Source organism: Citrus clementina, unplaced genomic scaffold, assembly GCF_000493195.1.
Source record: "Citrus clementina cultivar Clemenules unplaced genomic scaffold, Citrus_clementina_v1.0 scaffold_13, whole genome shotgun sequence".
Taxonomy (NCBI): Eukaryota; Viridiplantae; Streptophyta; class Magnoliopsida; order Sapindales; family Rutaceae; genus Citrus; species Citrus x clementina.
In genome coordinates, this window is record NW_006263113.1 from 143,518 (window position 1) to 169,237 (window position 25,720).

The 25,720-nt window shown below is 32.2% G+C and overlaps 2 protein-coding genes across 2 annotated transcripts; both read right to left on the reverse strand.

Moving 5' to 3' along the window:
- Window positions 1-12,417: 12,417 nt before the first annotated feature.
- Window positions 12,418-15,655, reverse strand: LOC112101507. Its single transcript, XM_024192172.1, has 4 exons — window positions 15,468-15,655; window positions 13,374-14,207; window positions 13,144-13,241; window positions 12,418-12,547 (listed from the first exon to the last, which is right to left on the reverse strand). Exons 1-3 carry the CDS (start codon window positions 15,612-15,614, stop codon window positions 13,200-13,202), a joined length of 1,023 nt encoding a protein of 340 aa, XP_024047940.1. The 5' UTR covers window positions 15,615-15,655; the 3' UTR covers window positions 12,418-12,547; window positions 13,144-13,199.
- Window positions 15,656-17,564: 1,909 nt separating this feature from the next.
- Window positions 17,565-19,158, reverse strand: LOC18053618 (disease resistance protein At4g27190). The gene is made up of 2 exons (XM_024192181.1): window positions 17,695-19,158; window positions 17,565-17,594 (listed from the first exon to the last, which is right to left on the reverse strand). The coding sequence occupies exons 1-2, from the start codon at window positions 19,156-19,158 to the stop codon at window positions 17,565-17,567; spliced, it is 1,494 nt and encodes a 497-aa protein (XP_024047949.1).
- Between the last annotated feature and the right edge of the window lie 6,562 nt (window positions 19,159-25,720).

The window sequence follows — 25,720 nt, forward strand, 5'->3', positions numbered from 1 at the left end:
ACCGTAACTTCGCCAAGCCCAAAATACATATTAAGTTATAAAGCGTGGCACTCATTATTTTTCGCAAAAAGTTTCGCCCAAAATACATATATTTTTTTAATTTTTTCTGTGAAAAAAACTACTGTTATATTCAATTTTATCATTAAAGTTGTTAGTTACATGAACCTTAAATTAACACAAACCGTAACTTAGCCAAGCCCATAATACATATTTCATATTTGTATGAAATTTAAAGTTTTTCCACTTATTATTTTTCGCTAAAAGTTTCTAAATTGTATTGTAGTTTGAACTTGCCCATCATTCAATTTTTTAACTCCACAATTATTTGACCTTACCAAGCTTGAAAATATCCTTCCATACATATTTAATTTTCTCCAAGTATGATGAAGATTTAATCAAGAGCCTCCGGGATCTTAAAGTGCAAGAAAGGTCCGGAAAATTTTTAAAACCCCACTGTTTAAAGTTTTTTTGGACTTTCTTGCACTTTAAAATCTTGAATTGATATATATATATATATATAATCATTATTAGGTGCTAGTGTTCTCTTTTTTTTTTTAAATGCAAACACCCTTTTAAGCCGTAGGGTTTAATAACATTAAAAACTAACTTTCAACTAGCTCTCTTAAATTGTACGGCTTAAAAGCATGTTAGTATGAAAAAATGAACACGTCTGTACCAAAAAAGGACTATATATATTATTTATTTTATATATACATACGTGCGCGCGCTCGCATATATATATATATATATATATATATATATATATATATATATATATATATATATATATATATATATCATTTTAATATATTCCATTACTTTAATAATCAATTTAAAATAGTTTGTGATATTTTCAGCTATTTATTTATCTACTTTTAGTTAGTTATTTACACCGAATGAAGTGATAGGGTCCAAATTTTAGTATCCTTCTCAATTGTTTGGGGTTAGTAAATACTAATTAGCTTATTCGTCCCGCACAGCCGCGTAAATGCTGTTAGATTTCGGAGAGATGCTGAGGATGGTACAAGATTTATCAAATTGTGGCGACATTTTTATACCTTTAGAATTTCAAGATTTTGAAGAAATAAATGGAATCTGTTTTCCATAAGTGCTCCACTATCCACCAGGAGGAATTCTAAAATACATTACAGATTAGTAATTTTTCAGAATAAATAAACACATGTTATAACATTATCTACTTATCGTATGATTGATATGATACTTATGATATATTTTAAAAATTTTAATGCACCAAAGTCCATTTTTAGCTTTTAAGGTTTTTATGTGTGAGCCTCTCAGCACGTTCCCCAACCTCCGCACGTGAAAATATTTCTATGTACGGTTACAAGCTTTTCCAGATTGTGAGTATTCCGAAGCAATCCAACTTGAAAAACAGCTGGTTCGTAGAAAATGACAGTTTACGAAGCTGGCCCTGCTGCCATACATATGATGATGAAGACCATTTTGCTTTATGTCAATTCCTCCAAGTTGAAATCTTTCTCGGTCTGGGACACTTCCAACACATAATGTACTACTAGGCTAGATGATTTTAAAAAATGTCAAGGTCCTTTATCAAATTTCATTTGCATTCAAGACCAATCCCCTTTGATGAAAATCAATAATTAAAGGCTTTCCAATGAGAAATTATTACGTCTTCAAATCTCAAAAAACGCCAGAATATTAATTCGCTACGTATAATCAAGATATCTCATTGAGACGCATTAATAAAAAATGTCAAAATGCATAGAAAGAGCAGACACACGGATGATGAATTTACTCATCTTTATTAGTATTTGAACTTGAGAGACAGGATGAAGTGCATGTCAAGAATATCATAAAGATGGAAACCGGAAGTCCTCCGCACATAAACTTTGAAGAAACTGGAAAACGACTTTATTCCAGATAATGCACACCAGAGTGACCAAAATTCTCTTCAGTAACTATAGAGAAAATATTATTTTGCATGCATTTCACGTAACTGGATCAAACTACTCCCCTGTTGGTTTATCAGACCACATTTTTATGGTGCAATATAAACCATCTTTTCAAAACACTTCTACAATGTGAGAAATATAGGCATTAAATTTCATAAACTAAAAACTCCAATTGTCAAAAAAAAGGTGAGAAACTCAGTAGAATTTACAACTTCTCAGACTCACGAAAAGGTGAGAAACAAATGATTTTTATATAGTTGTTCATAGCTAACTTTTGGTGGTTTAATGATTTGTACATTTTGTTTTATGTTATTCAAGGAAAGATATTCGATTGTTCCTAAGAGTTCATAGGCAGGGGCATATATGCATGATTTGATATAATTCTTGCAATTTCTAAGTACTTGCTCTTTCCATACCTTCTAAGTTTTGAAAGAAAGGTTGAAATAAACAGAGAAACAGGACAAACAGAAGAAGACTGAATTAACAGATCAACAAAGATGGCAACTAACAAATGGAAAAGTTCTCTTGTAATCAAACTATAGCAAACAGACAATACCATTGCCATATATCTTAATCAGCAGATTGATTCTCAACATATATGTTAGGATACATTTGGTTGTTTAATAGTTCGAAATAAAGAGGATGAGATGGTTTCACATAAAAGTGCTGGGCCTTTCAATGACATTTTCAAAGAATTATAAAATTCAAAATTAAAAAAAATTAGCAAATTATAAAGCCACACCGTCAAAAAAATAAATAAATAAATAAGTGAAGACCTTTAATGATATAAAAATAAATAAATAGATAAGTCACTAAGACCTTTAATGATATAAAATAAGCATATAAATCTCATAACAAAACATTAAAACTCATTCTAAAAGTAAAAATAAACTAGTGGTGTATTCCAAACAATTTAGATGAAGCCAGAGCAGAAACTTCTGAGACTATCAGCAGAAACTTCTGAGACTATCCAAATCATACAGATACAAAATCTTCAATTTGGTGAAAACAACTCTTCTTTTAAATTTGCTGCTCCATCTTCGTCATTTATCACCACCTCTCTCATTTCTCTGCATCCACATACCACCATTGATAAGAGTCGCTCTAGACTTTTTGCTGTGGGGGATGTTGCTAAGCTCATCAATTCCTTGCAAAAAGAACTAGAAGTTCTTTTACATTCCCAAAAGATACCGATGATATGATGGCCATAGACCTAACAGATTTTGACAAAAATGTACATTTAGAATTTCAAGACATTGAAAAAAGAAGTGCAATTTGGAGTCTTGTTTCCACAATTGCTTCAGATGATTAAATTTGTGCAGATCTAAATGTTTTATCATTGCAAACTTCCTCACATGTTTTCTCAAGTATCCTCCGTTTGAAAATACCTCTTCGCATGAACAACGACCCGGTATGAGAGTTTCCAGATTATGAAATCTCTCAAGTAAACCATGTGGAAAACAAGTTGAGGCATCATCCATTGTTTGTGGCAGTTTAAGACTGCCAAAAAGGTGTCGTGGGAAATCGCTTTGCAAAGTCATCCTCGAGTCTTTTCCACTTAATGCCCGTTCCTCCAAGTTGGGTAAGCTCTGATCATTATCAATCACGCAATAACTTATTAAGTCAATTCATATTCTCTCAAATAACTTTTAATAATCCAATCATATACAGTAACTTTAATATAAATGCATAATATTTTACAAAAAAAAAGGGGAAAAAATCGAATTAGAGGTAAAAGTTATTCTACCATTTTATTTTTTATATATATCTTGCATGCTATTACCAAAAGCAATCATAAACGGCCCTTAAAACAATTTTACAAAAAGCGGCCGTTACTTGTATCACCAACTTTGTTAGGGATAATAATGGGGAGGAGACCAATCTCACCGTACCTATCCTCGATATTTTGCATATATCCTTACTCTCTTCCCATCTTCGACAAAATTGCTTTAGAGAATCCCCTCCTCTCCCTGAATAATAATAGGGGATCTCTGTGGGTCCTCGATCCCTGAATAAATGATATGTTTTTAGTTTTTAATTTTAATTTAATCGTATTAAAATAAAATTTTAAATAAAATAAAGTTTGACGATATATCTCACATTAATATTAATCCATTACAAAAATCTCACTACAAAGTACAAATCACCACAATAATTATCTTCGTCAATTTTCAAAATCCTACAATAAAAAAAAAGAAATTACTTTTATATCAACAATGAGATAAATGAAATGAATATAGATACTTAATCAATATTTCTAATAAAAGTATTTACCTCTTGCGTCTCTTGCTCCTCTTGTTCTTCCTCGATGAATGTGGCAAATTGAAAGATAGCCTCAGATTTTAAATTTAAAACAATAAAAATAATATAAGTAATGTAACTTATAAGTGAAAATATTAATTATTATATAATATAATTACAATGTAAAATAAATTCATACTGCCATTTTAAGCTTGTAACTAATTTTGACAACACATTAAAGCCTCCAATGTGCTTGAATGAAGCGTGTTACAATACTCTACCACTGTGTTAAAAGCTTATTCAGGAGCAACAATTGTAATTAGAATTGTTAAAATATCTCCAGCAATTCGTGCCAATATAGGATACCTATGAGCATTTGTTTTTCACCAACTTAAAATATTAAAATCTTTCATCCGTAGGATAACTTTCTCATCCAAATATTAATGCAGTAAGTTAGGCCTTAAAGTTTAATAATATAATTATTTTGATATTTTTTATTTATACTAATATTTAATATTTTATAATTTACATTTTATTATTTATTTATAAATAATTTAAAAAATAAAAATAAAAATAAAATTAAAATCAAGAAATTAGGAGGGGATGAGGATTCCGCTGTATCCTCATCCTTTTTTCGAATAAAAAATTAGATAAAAAAATTATTTTCATCCCTTCTCTGCATAAGAAATTAAATAAAAAATTATCTCTTTATCCTATCCAAATGGTGAAAATTTCCGAGAATCCCTATCACTGCAGGAATTTCTGCCACCCCTTACTTTGCAACAGCCAGTTGCTTTTGTGACTGTTTATGTGACGGCTAGACTGCTCTCACTTATGTTACTAACCACGTGACGGTAGAGAGCCAATTGGCATGCCATTATTTTAAAGTTATAAATTTGTTTCTAAATAGAAAACTCTTTTGTGGGGTCAATATTGTTGTTCATAGCTAACTTTTGATGGTTTAATGATCTGTAGATTTTGTTTTATGTTATTCAAGGAAAGATATTCGATTGTTCCTAAGAGTTCATAGGCAGGGGCATATATGCATGATTTGATATAATTCTTGCAATTTCTAAGTACTTGCTCTTTCCATACCTTCTAAGTTTTGAAAGAAAGGTTGAAATAAACAGAGAAACAGGACAAACAGAAGAAGACTGAATTAACAGATCAACAAAGATGGCAACTAACAAATGGAAAAGTTCTCTTGTAATCAAACTATAGCAAACAGACAATACCATTGCCATATATCTTAATCAGTAGATTGATTCTCAACATATATGTTAGGATACATTTGGTTGTTTAATAGTTCGAAATAAAGAGGATGAGATGGTTTCCACATAAAAGTGCTGGGCCTTTCAATGACATTTTCAAGGAATTATAAAATTCAAAATTAAAAAAAAAATAGCACATTATAAAGCCACACCGTCAAAAAAATAAATAAATAAATAAGTGAAGACCTTTAATGATATAAAAATAAATAAATAGATAAGTCACTAAGACCTTTAATGATATAAAATAAGCATATAAATCTCATAACAAAACATTAAAACTCATTCTAAAAGTAAAAATAAACTAGTGGTGTATTCCAAACAATTTAGATGAAGCAATAAAACAAGCCAAGAAATCAAATAAAATGAAATGAAATTGAATTAACCGGGACTTTGTTTTTCAAATTCACAACTCGCTTGTAATTAAAGTAAAATGCCAATGCCATTAGGACACATACATCGTTGAATAAGATGAGGACCCCTCCAACAGCTGAAAGTAAAATTTTCATTCATTAGTTTCAATTAAAATTAAAGCACACAGAGATTTGCAGGGAAGCAAGAGATTTAATAAATTTAACAGCAGCAATTTAATTTGACAGGACTTCCATACAGTAATGAAGTTAAAAACTAATGATTAACGAATTTAGTTTGGTCCCAAAGCTGTTGATCATCTCTCTCTCCATAGTAGAAGTTTACTCTCAGAGGCGCGTTTAATTCTCCTTTAGTGAAAATCTTCATCTTGGGACAACCAATTATAGATAAATCTTCCAAAGATTCCTTGAAGGTGTAATTGGCAGAGCAGAAACTTCTGAGACTATCAGCAGAAACTTGTGAGACTACCCAAATCATACAGATACAAAATCTTCAATTTGGTGAAAACAATCTCATATTCACTGTTTGTAGTAGTTTAAGACTGCCAAAAAGGTGTTGTGGGAAATCGCTCTGCAAAGTCATCCTCGAGTCTTTTCCACTTAATGCCCGTTCCTCCTAAGTTGGGTAAGCTCTGATCATCATCAATCACGTAATAACTTATTAAGTCAATTCATATTCTCTCAAATAACTTTTAATCATCCAATCATACACAGTGACTTTAATATAAATGCATAATAATTTACAAAAAAGAAGAAAAAATCGAATTAGAGGTAAAAGTTATTCTACGATTTTATTTTTTATATATATCTTGCATGCTATTCCCAAAAGCAATCCCAAACGACCCTTAAAGCAATTTTACAAAAGCGGCCCGTACATGTATTGCCAACTTTGTTAGGAATGGCAATGGAAAGGGGAGGGGAAGAGACTGATCTCCCCGTACCCATTCCTGATATTCTGCATATATCCATGTCCTCTTCCCATTCCCGACAAAATTACTTTAGGGAATCCCCCTCCCCTCCCCAAATAATAATAGGGGATCCTTAAAGGTCCTCGATTGTCGAATAACTGATACGTTTTTAGTTTTAAATTTTAATTTAATCATATTAAAATAAAAAATAAAAATAAAGTTTGACGATATATCTTACATTAACATTAATCTATTACAAAAGTCACATTACAAAGTATAAATCACCATAATAATTATCTTCGGCAATCTTCAAAATCATATAATAAAAAAAAAAGAAATTACTTTTATATCAACAATGAGATAAATGAAATGAATATAGATACTTAATCAATATTTCTAATAAAAGTATTTACCTCTTGTGTCTCCTACTCTTCTTGTTCTTCCTCGAGAAATGTGACAAATTGAGAGATAGCCTCAGATTTCAAATTTAAAACAACAAAAATAATATAAGTAATGTAAATTCTAAGTGAAAATATTAATAATTATATAATATAATTACAATGTAAAATAAACTCATACTGCCATTGTAAGCTTGTAGTCAACTTTGACAACATATTAAAGCCTCCAATGTGCTTGAATAAAGCGTGTTACAGTACTCTAACACTGGTGCTAAAAACTAATTCAAAAGCAACATTTGTAATTAGAATTGCCAAAATATCTCTAGCAATTCATATACCCTCCTGAATTGGGAAAATCTCGAGGGTCATGTCCCCGCGGGAATATCTGCTAGACTGCTCTCACTTATGTTACTAACCACGTGACGGTAGAGAGCCAATTGGCATACTATTATTTTGACGGTAGAGTTATAAATTTGTTTCTAAATAGAAAACTATTTGCTGAAGTCAATATTTTCAAAACCAAAGTCCCAAATTCTCTCTCGTGCGTGCCTGGCCATCCTAAACCTTACTGGTAGCCGGAGAATGGCGTAAAACGGCGGCGATCTTCTTCTTCATCTTATTATCTCTCTCATCGTTTCAGGTAAGCTTGTGATTATGAGTTTCTTCTCTTTCTTAGCTTGTAATTATAGGTTTTGATTTCTTTAATTCGTATTGTAACCATTAATGTCAATTTTTGTCCCGCCGGCAATATTTCTTGTTCCTAGAAGTTGAAGCCCTTCTGTTCTTGTTCCATTGGTGACTTTGCTCACTCAAATTAATTTTGTTCTGCGGAATTTACAAAGTTCAAATGGATTCATTTGGATTACTATTGAATTTAGCTTTAATTCCAACATCCATTCTAATGTTTTACAATCATGTATTTAGATTTACTTTTATTTTATGTTTAAAGCTTCTACAATGAATAGCGGAGCTTGGGTTTTAGTTTCATTTTCTAATTAACTTGTTTTAGTTTATCTTATATGCTCGCCAAGTGCTTGTTATATTGTCTGATAAGTTATATAACATTGCTGATTCTATATTAGTAATGTCATGTTCCATTTACGGAAATTATAACACAAAAGTTTTTACAATGGCTTGCATCTACAAACTGAATTGACTTGTAGAGTAAGAGCTTGGATTAGTGTTATGTTCTTGAATAAATGAAAGTTCATATTGTGTAAGAGCATGTAGATGTAAAGCATCACTACCATTTCTACAAAATGCTTTCATTCTGTTCAGATGCTCCTCTTGAACTTTGAAAGGTGCCTCATTCAAGTCCTAGCTATAACTAATAGCTCTGATTGCTTAAGTTCCTGTGCTAGCTGAAACAGATTTATTTAATTAATTAATTGTGTATGTACTAATTATATTGAAAGTATATGAAGAAATTGTTTAACATGAATGACTTCTAAATGACTTAAAAGCCTAAAGGATATGTGAAATAATGCTCATTTCACTTGAACGAGCCTATTAATACTTGTATGTCTATGATTGTCAATCTTGCTTAAGTGTTTCAGTTAAGTGGTTTACCAAACAGGGAAAAAAATTTAATGGAAAACTTTAGAGTTCTAACAGAAATATAGTTGACTGCAGATATAGTTATTTTACGGTACATAAATCATATTGTCCTATTCTCAATGTCCTACGACCTATTTTATTTTATATGGTCATTCATTTTTGCGATGGTTTTTTGTGCTTATGAGTATGGAAATAGTGGGATTTGGTGTGGCAAACAAAAATATACATATAATCAAGTTTGTTAATCATGTATATTGGTTTTGGGTATGAACGTTTTCCTATTCTAGTTCTAGGCAAAGTTTCTTCATTTTGGTCTTCAGATTTCCAGTAGGTTAAGTTAAGCAACTATCATAACTAGCTAGCTAGTTATTGCCTGCCTTGTCGCCATTACTGACGCCATTACATTGCATGGCATAAGGAATAGTAACTAGGTGATTATTGGTGATTCCTTGAGTTTATTATTGGCCAAACAAACATATTCGCCTTTACCCACAACTTAGTTTGATTAGTTATTAGATAATAAAGAGCCTTAATCTATGCATTGCTTTATTATTTTTATTTGGTTTTTCTTTCAACAATATTGTTGATTTCTTATAAAAAATATTCATTGGTTTTTAAACACCTAATCATTGGCTATAATGAAGCTAATTAAAACGGAGGCTTTGGATCAATTTCTGTTAACAACATACAAATGAGCATAACCACCCCCCCCCCCCCCCCCCCCCCAACCACCACCAAAAAAAAAAAAACCAAATAGGAAGACTTTGCAAGATTCACAACCAGGTTACATTTAATTTATTAATTGTGTGTACATACTAGTTATTTGTTGATAGAATAGGAAGAAGTATTTTAATATGAATGACTTAAAACTTATTGCTCAGTAAACATAATGTGCATCAGTGCTAGAAAATGTATTTGTTGTTTGTAATTTTTTATGGTTTTGCTTAAGAAATGAAATGTGAAAAAATGCTACATTTTATTAGGAATAAATTGAAGAGATTTATGATTTTTATGTGTTATTCAAGTTTCAGATTCAATTTTAAACTTTTGATACATGCATTGAAAGCTTAAACTCCTTTAAGAAATTATTAATAGACACATGTTTTATTAGTGTCATCTTTTGGATGATAGTGAGGATCTTATGTCTATTAATAATTCTTGAATTATCTAGGCTTGGACAGTTTGGTAATGCATAGATTTCTATGGTAGCTAGTGCCTGAAATTTTTTTCCCACGTAAAAATGGGTTTTTCAGCAGCTGCTCCTCATGTTCTCTGGGTGCATACTAGACAAATGGGTGTCATGTATTGTTTTGGCATAACACATAAACACTCATATATCTATGTCGTGTACTTGAAGAACTATAGGGAGATGCTTCCGAAGTTTCTATAAACGTAGAGGAAAACTTTAGATACTTAAGATTGAAGAAACTTATGCATTCTTGAGTGGGATATATAGGACCACTTACCTTTTGTAAATATGAAGGGAATGTTGGATATATTGGAGGAGCTGAGTGGGATGAATGTAATCGGTTATGATTTTGCTGAGTCGACTTGGTTTTGAGTCTTGTAATTTTTTTTATAAATGGAGTACTATCTCCAATGTTGGTTTATAAATATGTTTCAGCTGGCTGACCTAATTTTTTGTTTCTAGGTAACAGGCTTTATATATCTGTAATTGATAGCCAAGTGAAGTTCTCAGCTGTGGGTGAGGATATTTCTTTACAGAAGGTATTGCAAACTGTTTTTTAGATTAATTATTATTGTATATATACTTTAATTTTCACATCTTTTTCTCTGATTCTTGTGGCTTTGCTTGCTTCCATATATATAAAACCATAAAATTGTATAATAATTTTTTTTATTATATTGCGAAACTGCGCACACATGAAAATATCTTGTTTAGTAGTAGAAATGAAGAATTAAAGTGATTTATTTAACTAATTTTTCTAGTGCAATAAAAGGAGATAGTCATGGACCAGAGTTGGGTTGGTTTGCCAAATAGATATCCAATTCATATACTGATGGGGGTCAAAAAATTTATAGATTTTGCATTTGAGAATGTTGTTGGTGATAAAAGAATTTATTGTCCTTCTAAGAGGTGTTGTAATATCGATATTTCATTATAAGGAAAGTGGCAAGAGACCATATCATTATAAATGGCTATTGGTTAAAGTATTAAAACTGGATATTGGAGGGTGAGCCATCTTCATCTTTGAAATCTAACTAAGAAACAGGTTAGTCATGACTCGGGTAGTGATGCTAGTATGGTTGGAATGGTGCATAATGCATCACGTAATCAAATGTTCAAGTCACACGCAGCATTGTTATGGACTATCTCCGACTTTCTAGCATATGCCAACTTGTTTGGGTGGAGTATTAAAGGTAAATAAGCATTTCTTGTTTGCCAACAAAACACTAGATCTAATTGGTTGATACATAGTAGAAAATTGTCACGTGGGTCACCGTCGATTTTTACCAACAAATCATAGGTTCCGAAAATATAGTGCCATCTGATAAAACTAGAGAGTGGGGACAAGCACCTTCTCGGTTGTCTGGAGCCGAGGTGAAAAACCAGTTCAGTAATGTACTTAAGATTGAAGACTTGAAAAGAGGAGAAAAGAGGAGAATGAATAAAATGAAAGAAATGATAAGATTACTTGGAAGAAGAAAAGCATTTTTTATGAACTAACATATTGGGAGTTCAATTTGATTCATCATAATCTTGATGTCATGCACCGTTTTGATTTTTGTTATGAACTCAGATCAAAAGTTTAATGTGATCAAAATTTCTTAAAAATAGTGAAAACGACTCCTCCTAATAATATGGAAGATGGCTATAAAAGATAATTTCTTAAAAGTTTAATGTGATCAAAATTGCTTGTGAACGCAAGGGTTTTAGTTACACTGTCAACGCTGTCAATGTAGTGATACAATGAAGATGAAGTAAAGCATTAGTAGAATAATGAAGTTGACCAGTAACACAGTAAAGCAAATTTTATTCCAGAGCATGAAAACTTTTAAACAGTAACACAGCTCTTATTCCAGAGGCTGCACGCGAGTGACCTGAATCTTCTTCAGAACTTTCAAATTTTATCAAGCAAAGCTTTCAAAATCCTTGCCTTCCTAAGTTAGGAAAGATAGATGTGGAGCAAACTATTTTTTTTAGATATTTTCACTTTGGGCTGTCAGCCCGAGGAAGTAGGGGGGTCTGAGTTATTCAACTGAAAATGTCGGCCAAGTTCTTGTGTTAGTTTTAGTATATTGTGTACAAATGATACACTGACTTGAATTTATATGCTTTTATGACTATTTGATAATCAAATGGGTAAATGACACGAATAACTTTGAGTTTAAAAATCTGGCCCTGATGCCTGGTAGCCCTCCAACCTATGAAGCACTAGATGTTTTAATGATAAAACGACAAGACCATTTATCAAATTTCTTGTGGATATAAATACATACACATAGACGAGACCAACCTCCTCAAATGAGAATCAGAGTGATTACAAGACCTTTCAATGAGACAATAATACACCATCAAATCTCAAAATACAATAGAAATTCATGACATATATATAATAAAAGACCACTCATTGAGTCATATATATTGAGAATAAATTTTTTTTAATACATACAAAGAGCTTAGCTAGAATGAAATGTCTTTGGACTTGCGATGATCAAACAAAGGAAACAGACATGTTGCAACTCACACTATCACAGATGTAGCGACACAATGCAGTGAATCACAAGAAGATCACGAAGATGGAAACGGGAACCCCTCAGAATGTAAACTTTGAATAGAGGAAAAAAGGAAAACGACCTTATTCACAGAGGACGAGTGACTTAAATCTTCATCAGTATCCAAACATTCTGCAATCATAGAGTAGAGAAATTTTAACAGGAACAGCAGAGAAAATATTATGAATATGCACTGATTACTTTTTTTTTTTTTAATTTTTTTAATCCGATTAATGATATTCAGCTGTTCTTTAATTATGTGTTCATAGGGAAGAACATTTTCTAAGTACTTTCCTTGCCTTCTAACTTTCCAAGGAAATATAGGTGTGAAGAAAAGCAAACCCAATGAACAAACAGAGCACAAAGTAAAATAAAAGAACAGCAATGATGACGATAAATAATTGGCAAAGAAAGAAAGGAAAAAGTATGCACGTTTTCAAGGATTTAAAAAATACGAAGGCTTTTAATGAAATTTTATCATCAAAACGTATGCAAGGAGTTACAAAATTTTAGAAGACGAGGGGAGCTCGCCAAAAAAAAAAAAAAGACTCAAATTAAACTAGACTAAAAAGACATTCAATTATGCAAAATCTGTCCATAAAAGTCTGAAAGGATCATTAAAATTGCATTGCAAATTTAACAGTAAACCGAGGGATCCATTCTAAATAATTCAGATGAAATTGCGAAACAAGCCATGGGATTAAATAAATGAAATAAAAATTAATTACCAGTTGAGACTTTCTTCTAAAAATTCGCAACTCCAAGTCATAAGAAGCCTATGAAATTAGTCGTACTGCGTAGAGTATGACGACGACACCGCCAACAGCTGAAAGTAAAATTCTTATTCATCAATTTAAACTTTTACTTTATAAAAAATATCTTATCTATATTGTATTTAAGAAAGCAAATTTTGTAAAAATTTATCATGGGAGATAGAGAGTAATATGTATATACGTACCTTCTCAGCATGTAATTGTTGTATGGTTGTGTTTAGATCATTATTAGCCCAGCGCCGTTGATCCGCTGTCTCTCCATAGCAGACGTTTACTCTTAGAGGCATGATTGATTCTCCTGTAGTGAAAATCTTCATCTTGGGACAACCAATCACCCACAAATCTTGCAAAGATGGGAATTTGAAGGTGTAATTGGCAGAGCAGAAACTTGTGAGGCTATCTAAATCACGCAGTTCCAACGTCTTCAATTTGCGGAAAACAATCTCTTCTTTTTCAACTCCTTCTTTGTCATTTATTACCACCTCTGTCATCGCTCTGCATTCACGCATACGCACTGTGACGAGTTGCACTAGAGTTTTTGCTGTGGAGGATGTTACCAAGTGTATCAATTCCTTGCAACCGAAAGCTACAATTTCCGTTAGGTTCCGAAAAGATACCGATGATGATGGCAATAGAATTAACAGACTTTGACAATCATATACTTTTAGAATTTCAAGATACTGAAAAATGGGGCCAAGTTTGGAGTCTTGTTTGCACAGCTGCTCAAGATGATAGTGCTGGTGCAGCTGTAATTCTTTTATCATTGCCAACTTCCCCACATGTTTCTCTAAGCATCCTTCCATCGAAAATACCTCTTCGTGGAATGAAAAATAACACAGTATGAGTATTTCGAGACTGTGAAATCTCTCAAGTACATTCCAGATTGGAAAACAAGCTGAGTCATCGCCAACAATATTTAGTTGTTTAAGACTGCCAAAAAGGGGTTGGGGGAAATCGGCCTGCAAAATCATCTTCACGTCTTTTCCATTTAATGTTAGGTCCTTCAAGTTGGGTAAGATCTGATCATCATCAATCATAATAATTATTAAGGTCAATTGATGTTCTCTCAAATGATTTTAAGTAATCCAATCACACGCAGTGACTTTATAGTATTTGTTTTATATTATATTTTAGATTTTTTATATGTTAATTTTAGAGGTAAAAAAGAAATTAAGGAAAAAATTTTGATTTATACTGGCTGGAAATTATTTTATTGCACAATAATAAATTACTAATTTATTTTGTAAGTTCTTATATATGGAAAGACTAAGTATCTCCAAAAGGCTCTATAAATTTTACTCTTTCAAATTTCTATTTGCTTACCTATGTGGCAAATAGAAAAGTGAAAAAATATGTTATTCTCCAAAAGACTCTTCAAATAGAAATGAATTAATATTATTTTAATTAAATAACTATTTTTAAAAAATAAAAAGTCAATAGTAATTAAAACACCTCTCTCTCTTTCTCCAACAAAAAGTAATAAAATATAAATTGAAGAGGGGGAATGCAACTCTCCAAATTTGAAGAGAGATGATCATTTCTTATTTGAAGAATCTTAATTGGAGTATCTTTTGGAACTTTAAATGCTGATGTGGCTCTTCAAATAAGTAATAAAATCTTATTTAAAGAGTCTTTTGGTGATGCTCTAAGGATTCTTTTATAAATGCTATACCTAAAAAAGTTCATATAATTATTAATCTATCAATAAATCCCTTAGTCTAGACTAGCAAAGATTATTGTATAATAAAAGTTTTCAATTTATTGAGTATTAATTTATTGATGCTTTGTCATATTTTTTAAAGTTCAAACTAAGCTATTGATAGAAATCTAGAAAATGGCTTCATACATTTTCCAACGGCAATAGGGCCTGTTGTGCAGGAGTATCAAGTTCATCATTCTCAAAAAAAAAAAAAAGATTGAATTATTGATAAAATTTATTAAATGATTTTTTATATGTTAATTTTAGAGGTAAAAAAGAAATTAGGGAAAAAATGTTGATTTATACAGGCTCGAAATTATTTTATTGCACAATAATAAATTACTAATTTATTTTGTAAGTTCTTCTATATGGAAAGACTGAGGATTCTTTTACAAATGCTATACCTAAAACAATTCATATAATTATTAATCTACCACATTGATCCCTTAGTCTAGACTAACAAAGATTATTGTATAATAAAAGTTTTTAATTTATTGAGTATTAATTTATCGATACTTTGTCATATTTTTCAAAGTTAAAAATAAGCTATTGATAAAAAATCTAGAAAATGGCTTCATACCTTTTCCAACGGCAAGGGGGGCAGTTGTGCAGGAATACCAAGTTGATCATTCTCATTATTCTGCGATAAATCTGCAGCGAATATCTTTAATTTGTCACAACCATACACATAAAGAATTTCTAGCGCGGGCCATTCCGAAGTATGCATTCCAGGGTACAAACATCTAAGTTTTGGTAGACCATCGAGTCTCAGAGTGGTGAGCGGTGGAAAGACAAAATGAGGGGTCACTTGATCTGCTCTGTTTTCAGAAATGATCTCCTGTAATTCCTTACAGAGTCGTATATCTAGGTGTTGGAGCTGCTTAAGGCTTCCGATCATGGACGCTGAAAATATGTATTTTAATTTATGACAACGATGCACAGTCAATCGTGTTAAATTTTGAAAGCGAGGAAACATGACCGGAAGATTATTGTAGTGCCAAATCTTGTCGACATTAATTTCATATATCTCCAAAGCCTCCAAGTTAGGCAACACAACCTAAAAAAATAAGAATTTCTCGTTAGATCCAATATCCATATGGGAAGCACTTGTTGAAATTTTCTTCTTTGATTACAAATTAATGCAAGTCTGAATCAATTTCCAACTGACAGCTGAGTATGCATTCTAATTCATACTACTTGTTAAGAGCTCAATTAGTGAGCGCGTGAGATTCTTTTTATCCTTTTTTTTCCATTTTCTTTCCATTCTTTAAATGATTTAATTACGAAAAATTAAATGATTAAGTCCATTTGAGTTGACCAATTTTCTTAATTATATGAATAAAATCTGTTATATATGAAGAAAATGTTAGCCTACGCACCTTCTCGTTGAAAAGCAGAGTTGAAGTATCCAAAGTGATTTCGCTGGAGCTATACGTAGTCGTCGATTCCTCCTGCGACGCTGGTCTGTTTGGTGATGCTGAAGGAGTCTTTACTTCACGGCAGAAATTTGTAACCTCTGGAAGATTCCCCAGACTCAAATATCTTAATTGAGCAAACTCTATCTTCTCAATTGCATTATCAACTTCTTCCCCAATTGCAAAAATCTCTTTCATCTTGCTGCAATTAATAACTGCAATTCTCTCAAGTCTTGGAAGGCATTTTGTAGTAGAGAGCCAAAAGATATTACTCAATTTATCACAACTATATGCTTCTATGGTTTTGAGTTTGTTGAAAGACTCTACTTTGAGCCGATCAATACATATCCTCTCCATGTTGATCAAGTTGTGAAGGATAAGTGACTCCAAAAGAGGAAAGGCATCACAAGCGACCATCTCCCTGGAATCGACGATACAAAAGATGTCAGGATTATTTTGAACCCAGAGAAGCTTCAATTGTGAAAAGCCCTCCGTGTCCAAATTGAAAAGAACACTCTCGATGCCTTGCAGCTTGTCCAACCATAAGCATTCAACGTTATTGATGCCCTGCAATTTCATGGAGCAAATGTCCATAAAATCAAGCTTGAGCTTCAATGCTCTTAAAATCTTACGATCTCTGTCGATCAAAAAGTGCTGCCGACTTTTAAACCAATTTTGTCCAGCAATCATGGGATGTGTGAATAACCCATTTCCAATATGTATTTGGAACCTTTCGAGCTTTCTGGCCAAAAAGCCTTCTGGTAAAATACTATCATTTTTAACATCAATTTCTAGAGTGGTTAGCCGAGGTAAATGCATCAATTCATCAAGGCTAGCATTACTTCTTTTGCTGTTGGCTCTTTCAACCTCCCATTCAATGGAGCAATTACCCATATACAATTCTTCTAATCGGATTAAGCTTGATATGACATTTGGGGCAATAACTTTCAGACGGAAACAGTCTGTTAAATCTAACAGCCTTAGCTTAGTCAGTTGACCCAGTGCTTTAGGCAACTCTACAATATCAGATTGCAAAAAGCTGAGGATTTCTAGATTTTCCAACTTTCCAATAATGGCTATGTCTATGCCTCCCAAAATGCTTTGATTAAGACAGAGTGCCTGAAGATTTACTAGAAGACCAATTGAAGATGGCAATGACAATAACCGCATTCCAGTAAAATCCAAAACCCGAAGCTTTTTCGTCCTTTTGAAGAAGTTCTCAGGAATATTAGGCACAGCAAAAGAGTTCTTGGGAGACATGACTAGAAGTTCAAGTTGTAGAGATTCGGACCCTTCAGGAATGTCATTAATAATACTATCTTTTAAAGAAATTGCAAGATATTTTTTTAATTCATCTGCATTTGGCCATTTCCAATCATCCTCATTTCTCACCACAAATCCAATTTTGTCACGACATGCAATTGAAATGGCAACATCGCGAACAACGTCGTGCATAGAAAAGTATTTACTGCCACCATCCTCAAGCAACAAACAAGAGTCTCTTAGTTGATGGACCCATGCATGTAATTTGTTATGTGCATCTTCTAGCTTGTGGACACTTTTAAATACACCCCAGCCCATGCTATATTTGAACAAGTCCATAATTGGTGCTGGCGTAATAAGACTACACAGTAAAAAAGTTTTCTTGAGTTGCTCACCTCTTAAGTACTTGTAACTCAGCTCAATTGTTGAGTATGCCTCTGCTGGTACTCCTTCGTCGAAGCTCGCCTCTGAAGGCGTTTGGAGTTCTTGCAAGGCATTCTTCCACACAGGCAGCTCTTTTTTTCTCAGTGCCTTTGCTACTGTGGTTAGGGCAATAGGCAAACCTCCGCATGCCTTGGCTACACTTGTTGCTGTAGATTTTAACTCACGATTTTCAACATAATCACCAGCCATTATCTTGAACAATCTCCAGGCTTCTTGTTCATTTAAAATGCCAATCGAGAAGTTTTTTTCAGATCCCATCCTTAACAGCACATCAAGATCTCTTGTTGTGAATAATAATTTGCATCCTCTGTGCTCAACTCCAAAAGGAATTCCAATAGTCCCCAAATCAAGAGGGTTCCAGATGTTATCCAGAATCACAAGGATCTTCTTCTCATTCTTCAATCTTTCATATAGTCTACCAGCTCTTCTAGACTCAGCTTCCTCGGACAACTGTAGGCCTAACGTTTCCGCAATTTCCTCTTGGATCTTTTTTATGTCTGGACTTTGGGTAACCTCCGAAAAAGCCACCATATCGTAAAGCTTGTCTTCAATGGCTCGCCTTGCAAACTCCTTCACCAGTGTCGTCTTTCCAATGCCGCCCATGCCGTAGACCCCAATGATGCTGACATCAACATCGATCAATGCATTTTGTATGGCCTTCAAAGTAGAAAGTCTTGATTCGAAGGCCTCGTAGCCTTTGTGAGACTTGAGCCATATATCCTCCGGAATGGTACGGTAGGAAATTCTATCATCAAATTTCCTAGCTTCTTCTTTGAGTTCAACAATGGCCTTCACCTTTGTTTCTGCTTCCTTGCTAAGCTGATAGCCGGACTTCAAATTAGGACACAAGCCCATGAGACATCGTTTATTTGTTGTCTCCTCATCGTCAATGAATTTGGCTGACTGCTCAATGGTGTTGTTCGCACGAACCAGCCACTTCTCAACCTTCTCTTCAATCTTTTCCCCTTTTCTTTCAGCCTCAGAAACCCTGTGCTGAATGCTTCTCCTTTCATCCTTGAGCTTGTCTATTTCTGCCTTGAGATTCTCAACGTTGGCTTTATAGTTACGCAAATAACCAAATCGGCGTTCTGTTGGAGGAGCCAAGCATTTCAAAAATTCTAAAACAACAGTAACAATGCTTTCCACCATCCTGGATCCCTTTTTTTTTTTTTTTCAAAGTTCTGACAAGAAAATAGAAAACGAGCGAAACAAAGAGGGAGTGAAAAAAAAAAAAAACGAAACAACGAAGATGGACAGTTTATCCGGTTTTGGAAGCGGAGAAATGAAAGAAAGAGTAAAAGCTGTTATGGATCTGGTGAGAAGATGGAAACAAGGAAAAGGTTTCTAGTTCGAGAACTGATTGAATTAATATAAGGAATGATTTAGATAATAGAGGCGAAGGGAACCAATCAGAATAACTGAAGAATTGACCAGAAGAAAGACGGAAAAAATATTGACTGGTAATAGAGATGGAAAAAATGAAGGTATCTTGACACGGTAGAAGTACAAAGGGTAGATATGGAACCAAACAGAGACAACAGCAGGCCACAACAAGATTGGGAATGGAGAGAAACTAATTAACAAAGACTGGAGATTACAACAAAACAGATGCCAAGAGAAAACTTGATCCAGTGAAATTCAAGAGAGCTGACAACAAAAACTGATACTACTTGATTGGGAATTGAAGGCAAAGAGTAGGAGCTGATGAATACGGGGATCAAGAGGGAAAAACTGCTTGCTCGTAAAACTACTTTCAAGCGAATCTGATAAAATTATTTCAGTACTCGTGGGCGACTCCTTTTTAAACTGCAGAAGGAGAAAAAAGAAATGTTCTGAATTTCAATGTATTAATTTTTATCCTAATTTATGTTGAGACTCGTAATCTCGTCTCAATGATTAAATAGTAGATAATCTTTCTAACAAGTATGTGATGAATAGATATATTTTAGCATAGGAATGAAAGTACAAGTTGTGTCATATTAGAATACAAATTTGACCTAAAATTATTGTTCTATGACCTTTTAATTATTTGTCAGCTAATAATTAAGTCATATAAAAATAATAATAATCTGAATTAGTCTTTAAGTATTATAAATATTTCTTGATTTTTAATTATAATATCATTATTTAAAAATAATTGCTTGACTTACATAGTAAGTCAATAAAATATCTAACAATAGTTGTCATAAAACATGTGATCCTCAATCAATGAAATATCTAACAATATCATCACCTAAAGTTTGAGATATGTGATCCTTATTCCACTGCGTCAATGCTGCCATCATTATTGAACAGTCGACATCCACCAGTTCTAATTGCCAAAACTTAGAACTAAACAGTAGCTCGGTCAGAAAATCAAACGCCAGTACCGGTCAAATGACCGATAAAAATATAAAGAAATAAAAATTTTAAAGTTTTACTTTATTGCTTTTTTAATCTTCTTACTATTTCTCGTTGCACTTATAAAGAAACCAAAGCTTTAAGAGAAATCGGCCAAAATCACGAAGATTGAAGAGTAAATCTATGGTTTTATATTTTTATTTTTATTTTTAGATAATAGATATTATTTTGATGAATTTTTAATATTAGAATAATGTTAGGAATTTCGATATTAGAATTCTAACTTGAGACCCAATTGTTATGTGTCATTTTTTTATTAGATAATAAATTTCATAATTAGTAAAATTAATATTTCAATCATCTAATAAATGACTATCATATCAGTTGAGACTCAATTATTGGGATCCTTAACATTGCTCTTAGTATTAAATTGGACATCTTAGCTAAATCAAATAAAAAATCAAATTAGATTTTAGGCTTTTATCCAATATCTCTTTTTTTTTTTTGGTCTATTTGAAGTGAACGAAATAAAAATACAACAAGTTCAATGACTGGGCAATTGATAGTCAAGTAGAAGCAAATCAAGGCTAAATGGGAAAGAGAAATGATATTTGTGCAAAACAAGGAGAAAATCAGTGTAACTAAAGAGAATCAAAGTGCTTTTGAGATAAAAAAAATTGAAGCAAGAAAAGGGTCGCTTGATCAAATGAAAATGCTTTAACAAATATTGCTCTATAAAAAAAAATATTGAGCGTTTTTATTATTGGAATCACAAAAGACCTACACAATATAGCAAGTGACTAGGAATAAATAAGAATATATAACTCTCTCTCTAATTCTCACTCTAGCTTTTAATTGTCACTCAAAACCCAGAATTCATCCTTAAAGTGTAAGCAAATAAGAGATGACAACATCTGGTTGTCATACGTGCCTTTTAGTTTTCGGATGACATGGGGTACACTTCTTCTGTAAACCGAACACGACATGTCGTACTCTTTGTTTTGAGATCATATTTCAAACTCTTCATGCTATGAATGAAAGATAAACTACAATCATCAAAATATTTAGTGTTTATTTAGTAATGTAACGTCATAGTTGTTGTGAATTGAAATTATTTATGTAAGATAAAAGGATTTGGGTCATCGTTTGTTATTCTCTGGCAATATTGTCTGGTCGTGACTATTTGAAATTATTTTTGTAAGATAAAAGGATTTGGATCATTGTTTGTTATTCTCTGGCAATATTCTCTGGCCGTGACTATTTGTTAAATATTTAAAAAATAAATTTATATTTATTAAGTATAAAAAAATAATAAACAAAAAAAAAATAAAAGGAAAAGTTTATACATTACATAAAATAATAAGAACAATATCAATATTTTACACTATAATTGAGTGATGTGTTGTCCAACTGGCATTCATTGGTCCCAAACAGAGACTTAAATATTAAAGTCCAAAGTTATTGTGATGATGACTTATAATCGCCAAACTTGACATAGGGGTAATCATGCATTATAAGGTGCTGATTTCTTCTGATCGAACCTTATTTTTCATTTACAAATAAATAAATGATGTGACTTCACGGTTGGCGGGGTTCTTTGTGTCATTTGGGCATTTCACTAAATGATTGATTGCAGCAGGAAAATTCCTGGAAGTTGCCATTTGCCAATGCTACTAACATTTTCAAACTTGGAAAACCCTTCAATCAATCTTTTAGTGGTACGCTCTGGTAGCTTGGTTTGATTATGACATATGATTATTTGATAATAAAGCTAGAGGATGTATTAATATAAATTTTGTTTATTGGTGTTGAAGTTAATTATCTCATTAATAATGGTATGAAAATTTAATTACTAAGAAACAAATAGTAGTAGTTAATTGGTGTCATATTATTGGGATTCTGAGATATAATTTTATATCATAACTTTGTAAGTGTATACTTACTCATCAAACTAATAAAATTATTTAAAAATTTCAGTTGGAAAAAATAAATTATATTATTTTCATTTCAAATAATCTATAAGTTAACTCAAAACATAATCAAGCTGAGAATTAAAATAATGCTACTGTATGAGAGGATTTTTATTTTTTCCCGAAGTTTCACTAGGAAATTATTGATACATAGCTTTATTCGGATCATCTGAGTTCAAACGACAAATAATTGAAAGACTAAGCTAAATAGACCAGCCAACAACTTTGCACAAGAGAGTTCAAAAATTAAGGTCATGGTATTAAGGTGTTCTATCTTGAAAAGTATAGCGTAGTAATAAAATAAAAACTAATAGTCTTTGGTAAGATATGACATTTAAATAATAATTTTCACAAAAATACAAAGAATATTTATAAAGTACTTATGTAGTGAGGACACCCTCACTTTGTTAAAGTGAAAATATCAATAATATACAAAAGACATATATTTTAACACATTAAAAATTGTATTTTTTTTTTTATCTATTGGTGTATTGAAATATGTGTTATTTAGTTTGTTAGTGATATCATTACTTTGTTAAAATGAGAATGTCGTTACTAGAGAATCATTATATATACATATATAAAGTGCTTCTGTCCAAGACCTAGACTTTATTAAAATTTAAGAAAGCAAATATATTAAGAACTTAAAACAAAAAGATTTAGATTGAGAACAGTCAAGCCTTATTTTTTCAAGGATGGAGCTTATAAATCTTCAAGTACCAACATATGCTTGGCCCAATTGTTGTTATTAAAATTTCAATATACATATATAAGTATGATATAGCAAAAATTTGATGGTACATATGTCGGAATATACTAGTTCATGGATGCATTTGATTATTGTTTCCATAAATTTGAACCAAGAAGGATGACACGATAAAATTTGATTTTATGGTATGGTTGATTTCATATCTCATGCACATTTCTTAAGATAATCAAATTTTCTCTGGCATCTTTTGCAACTGTCGAAATATCAATTATGATCAATCAAAACGATTTCAAAACCTTTGAACGAGACATATTTCTAATACAATATTGTAAAAATTACATTAAAAATTTAATTTACTATATATTATTATCCAACGAGCACACAAAAATGAATTCGTACAAATCTAAAATACTTAGCAATTTTCAAATAGAATTTACCATGTACTACAAGAAAATAGGGTGTATGCGACCCCTAATGTGAATGCAAAAGCAGCCATTACGCATGCCAGTAACTTCTAACTTGGTAACCCCGAGTTGCTTTTGTTACCCTTTATGTGACGGCCACACTACGGTCACATATGTTACTAACCGCGTGACGGTAAAGAGCTGTTCGGTATAGTACTATTTTAGAAATTTAAATTTATTTCCAGTTAGAAACCTATTCGCTGGACTAGCCACCATCGTAAACCTAACTGGTTGCCGGCGAACGGCGTAAAACACCGGGCATCTTCTTCTTCATCGTATTCTCCCTTCATCTTTTGAGGTAAGCTTGTGATTATGAGTTTCTTCTCTTACTTAGCTTGTAATTATAGATTTTGATTTTTTTTTAATTCGTATTGTAGCCGTTATTGTCAATTTTTGTCCCGCCAGCAATTTTTTTTTATTCCTACAAGTTGAAGCCCCTGTGTTCTTGTTCCATTGGTGAGTTTGCTCACTCAAATTAATTTTGTTCTGCGGAATTTACAAAGTTCAAATGGATTCATTTGAATTACTATTGAATTTAGCTTTAATTCCAACATCCATTCTAATGTTTTGCAATTCGATTTACTTTAAATTTATGTTTAAAGCTTCTACAATGAATAGCAGAGCTTGGGTTTTAGTTTCATATTCTGGATAACTTGTTTTAGTTTATCTTGTATGCTCACCAAGTGCTTGTTATATTGTCTGATAAGTTATATACATTGCTGATTCTATATTCAAATGTTATGTTCTATTTTCAGAAATTATAATACAAAAGTTTTTACAATGGCGTGCATCTACAAACTGAATTGACTTGTAGAATAAGAGCTTGGAGTAAATGAAAGTTCATATTGTGTAAGAGCATGTAGATGTAAAGCATCATTACCATATCTACAAAGTGCTTTCATTCTGTTCAGATGCTCTTCTTGAAATTTGAAAGGTGCCTCGTTCAAGTCCTAGCGATAACTACTAGCTTTGATTAATTAAGTTCCAATACAAGCTGAAACAGATTTATTTAATTAATTAATTGTGTACATACTAATTATATTGAAAGTATATGAAACTTTTTTTTTTTAACATGAGTGACTTGTAAATGACTTAAAAACCTAAAGGATGTGTGAAATAATGCTCACTTCACTTGAATGAGCCTATTAATACTTTTATGTCTATGATTTTCAATATTGGCTTAAGCATTTCAGTTAAGTGGTTTACCTAACAGAGAAAAAAATTTAATAGAAAACTTCAGAGTTCTAACAGAAATATAGTTCACTATGCAGATATAGTTATTTTACGGTATACAAATCAAGTTGTCCTAATCTCAATGTCCTATGACCGATTTTATTTTATATAGTCATTAATTTTTGCCTTGGTTTTTTGTGTTTATGGGTATGAAATAGTGGGATTTGGTGTACCTTAGCATCCTTTGAAAATTCTCTTTCAGCAACAGAAATATACATATAATCAAGTTTCTTAATCGTGTATATTAGTTTTGGGTATGAATGTTCCTATTCTAGTTCTAGGCAAAGCTTCTTCGTTTTGGTCTTCAGATTTCCAGTAGGTTAAGTTAATTAACTATCATAACTGGCTAGCTAGTTATTGTCTGCCTTGGCCCCATTACCCAGGCCATTATATTGCATAGCATAAGGAATAGTGATTAGGTGATTATTAGTGATTTGTTGAGCTTATTATTGACCAAACAAACATATTTGCCTTTGCCCACAACTTAGTTTGATTAGTTTTAGACCACAAAGAGCCTTGATGTATTCATTGGCTTTATTATTTTTATTTGGTTTTTCTTTCAACAATATTGTTGATTTCTTATAAAAATATTCATTGGTTTTTAAACACCTAATCATTGGCTATATGAAGCAAATTAAAACTGAGGCTTTGGATCAATTTCTTCTAACAAGATACAAATGAGCATAACCTTTCTCCTCTAAGTAAATTTTTTTAACATCCTTGATTTGTAAGGATCTGGAGGCCTGAAATCCTCTAGATTTTTTTTAACACTGTCAATGTTCTTTTTATTCTGAAAAGGAAATAAAAGGTTTTATCTTTCATACCCTAATAGTAAGCTGGCCTTGTCTTAACATGGCTTCTTGAGGATTTGCAAGATTCATAGTTCCCCCAACACCGCCCCCCCCCCCCTCCCCCCTCCCCCCTTCCAAAAAAAAGAAGAAAAAGAAAAAAAAAAGAAAAAAGGAAGATTTTGCAAGATTCACCACCAGTTTTTT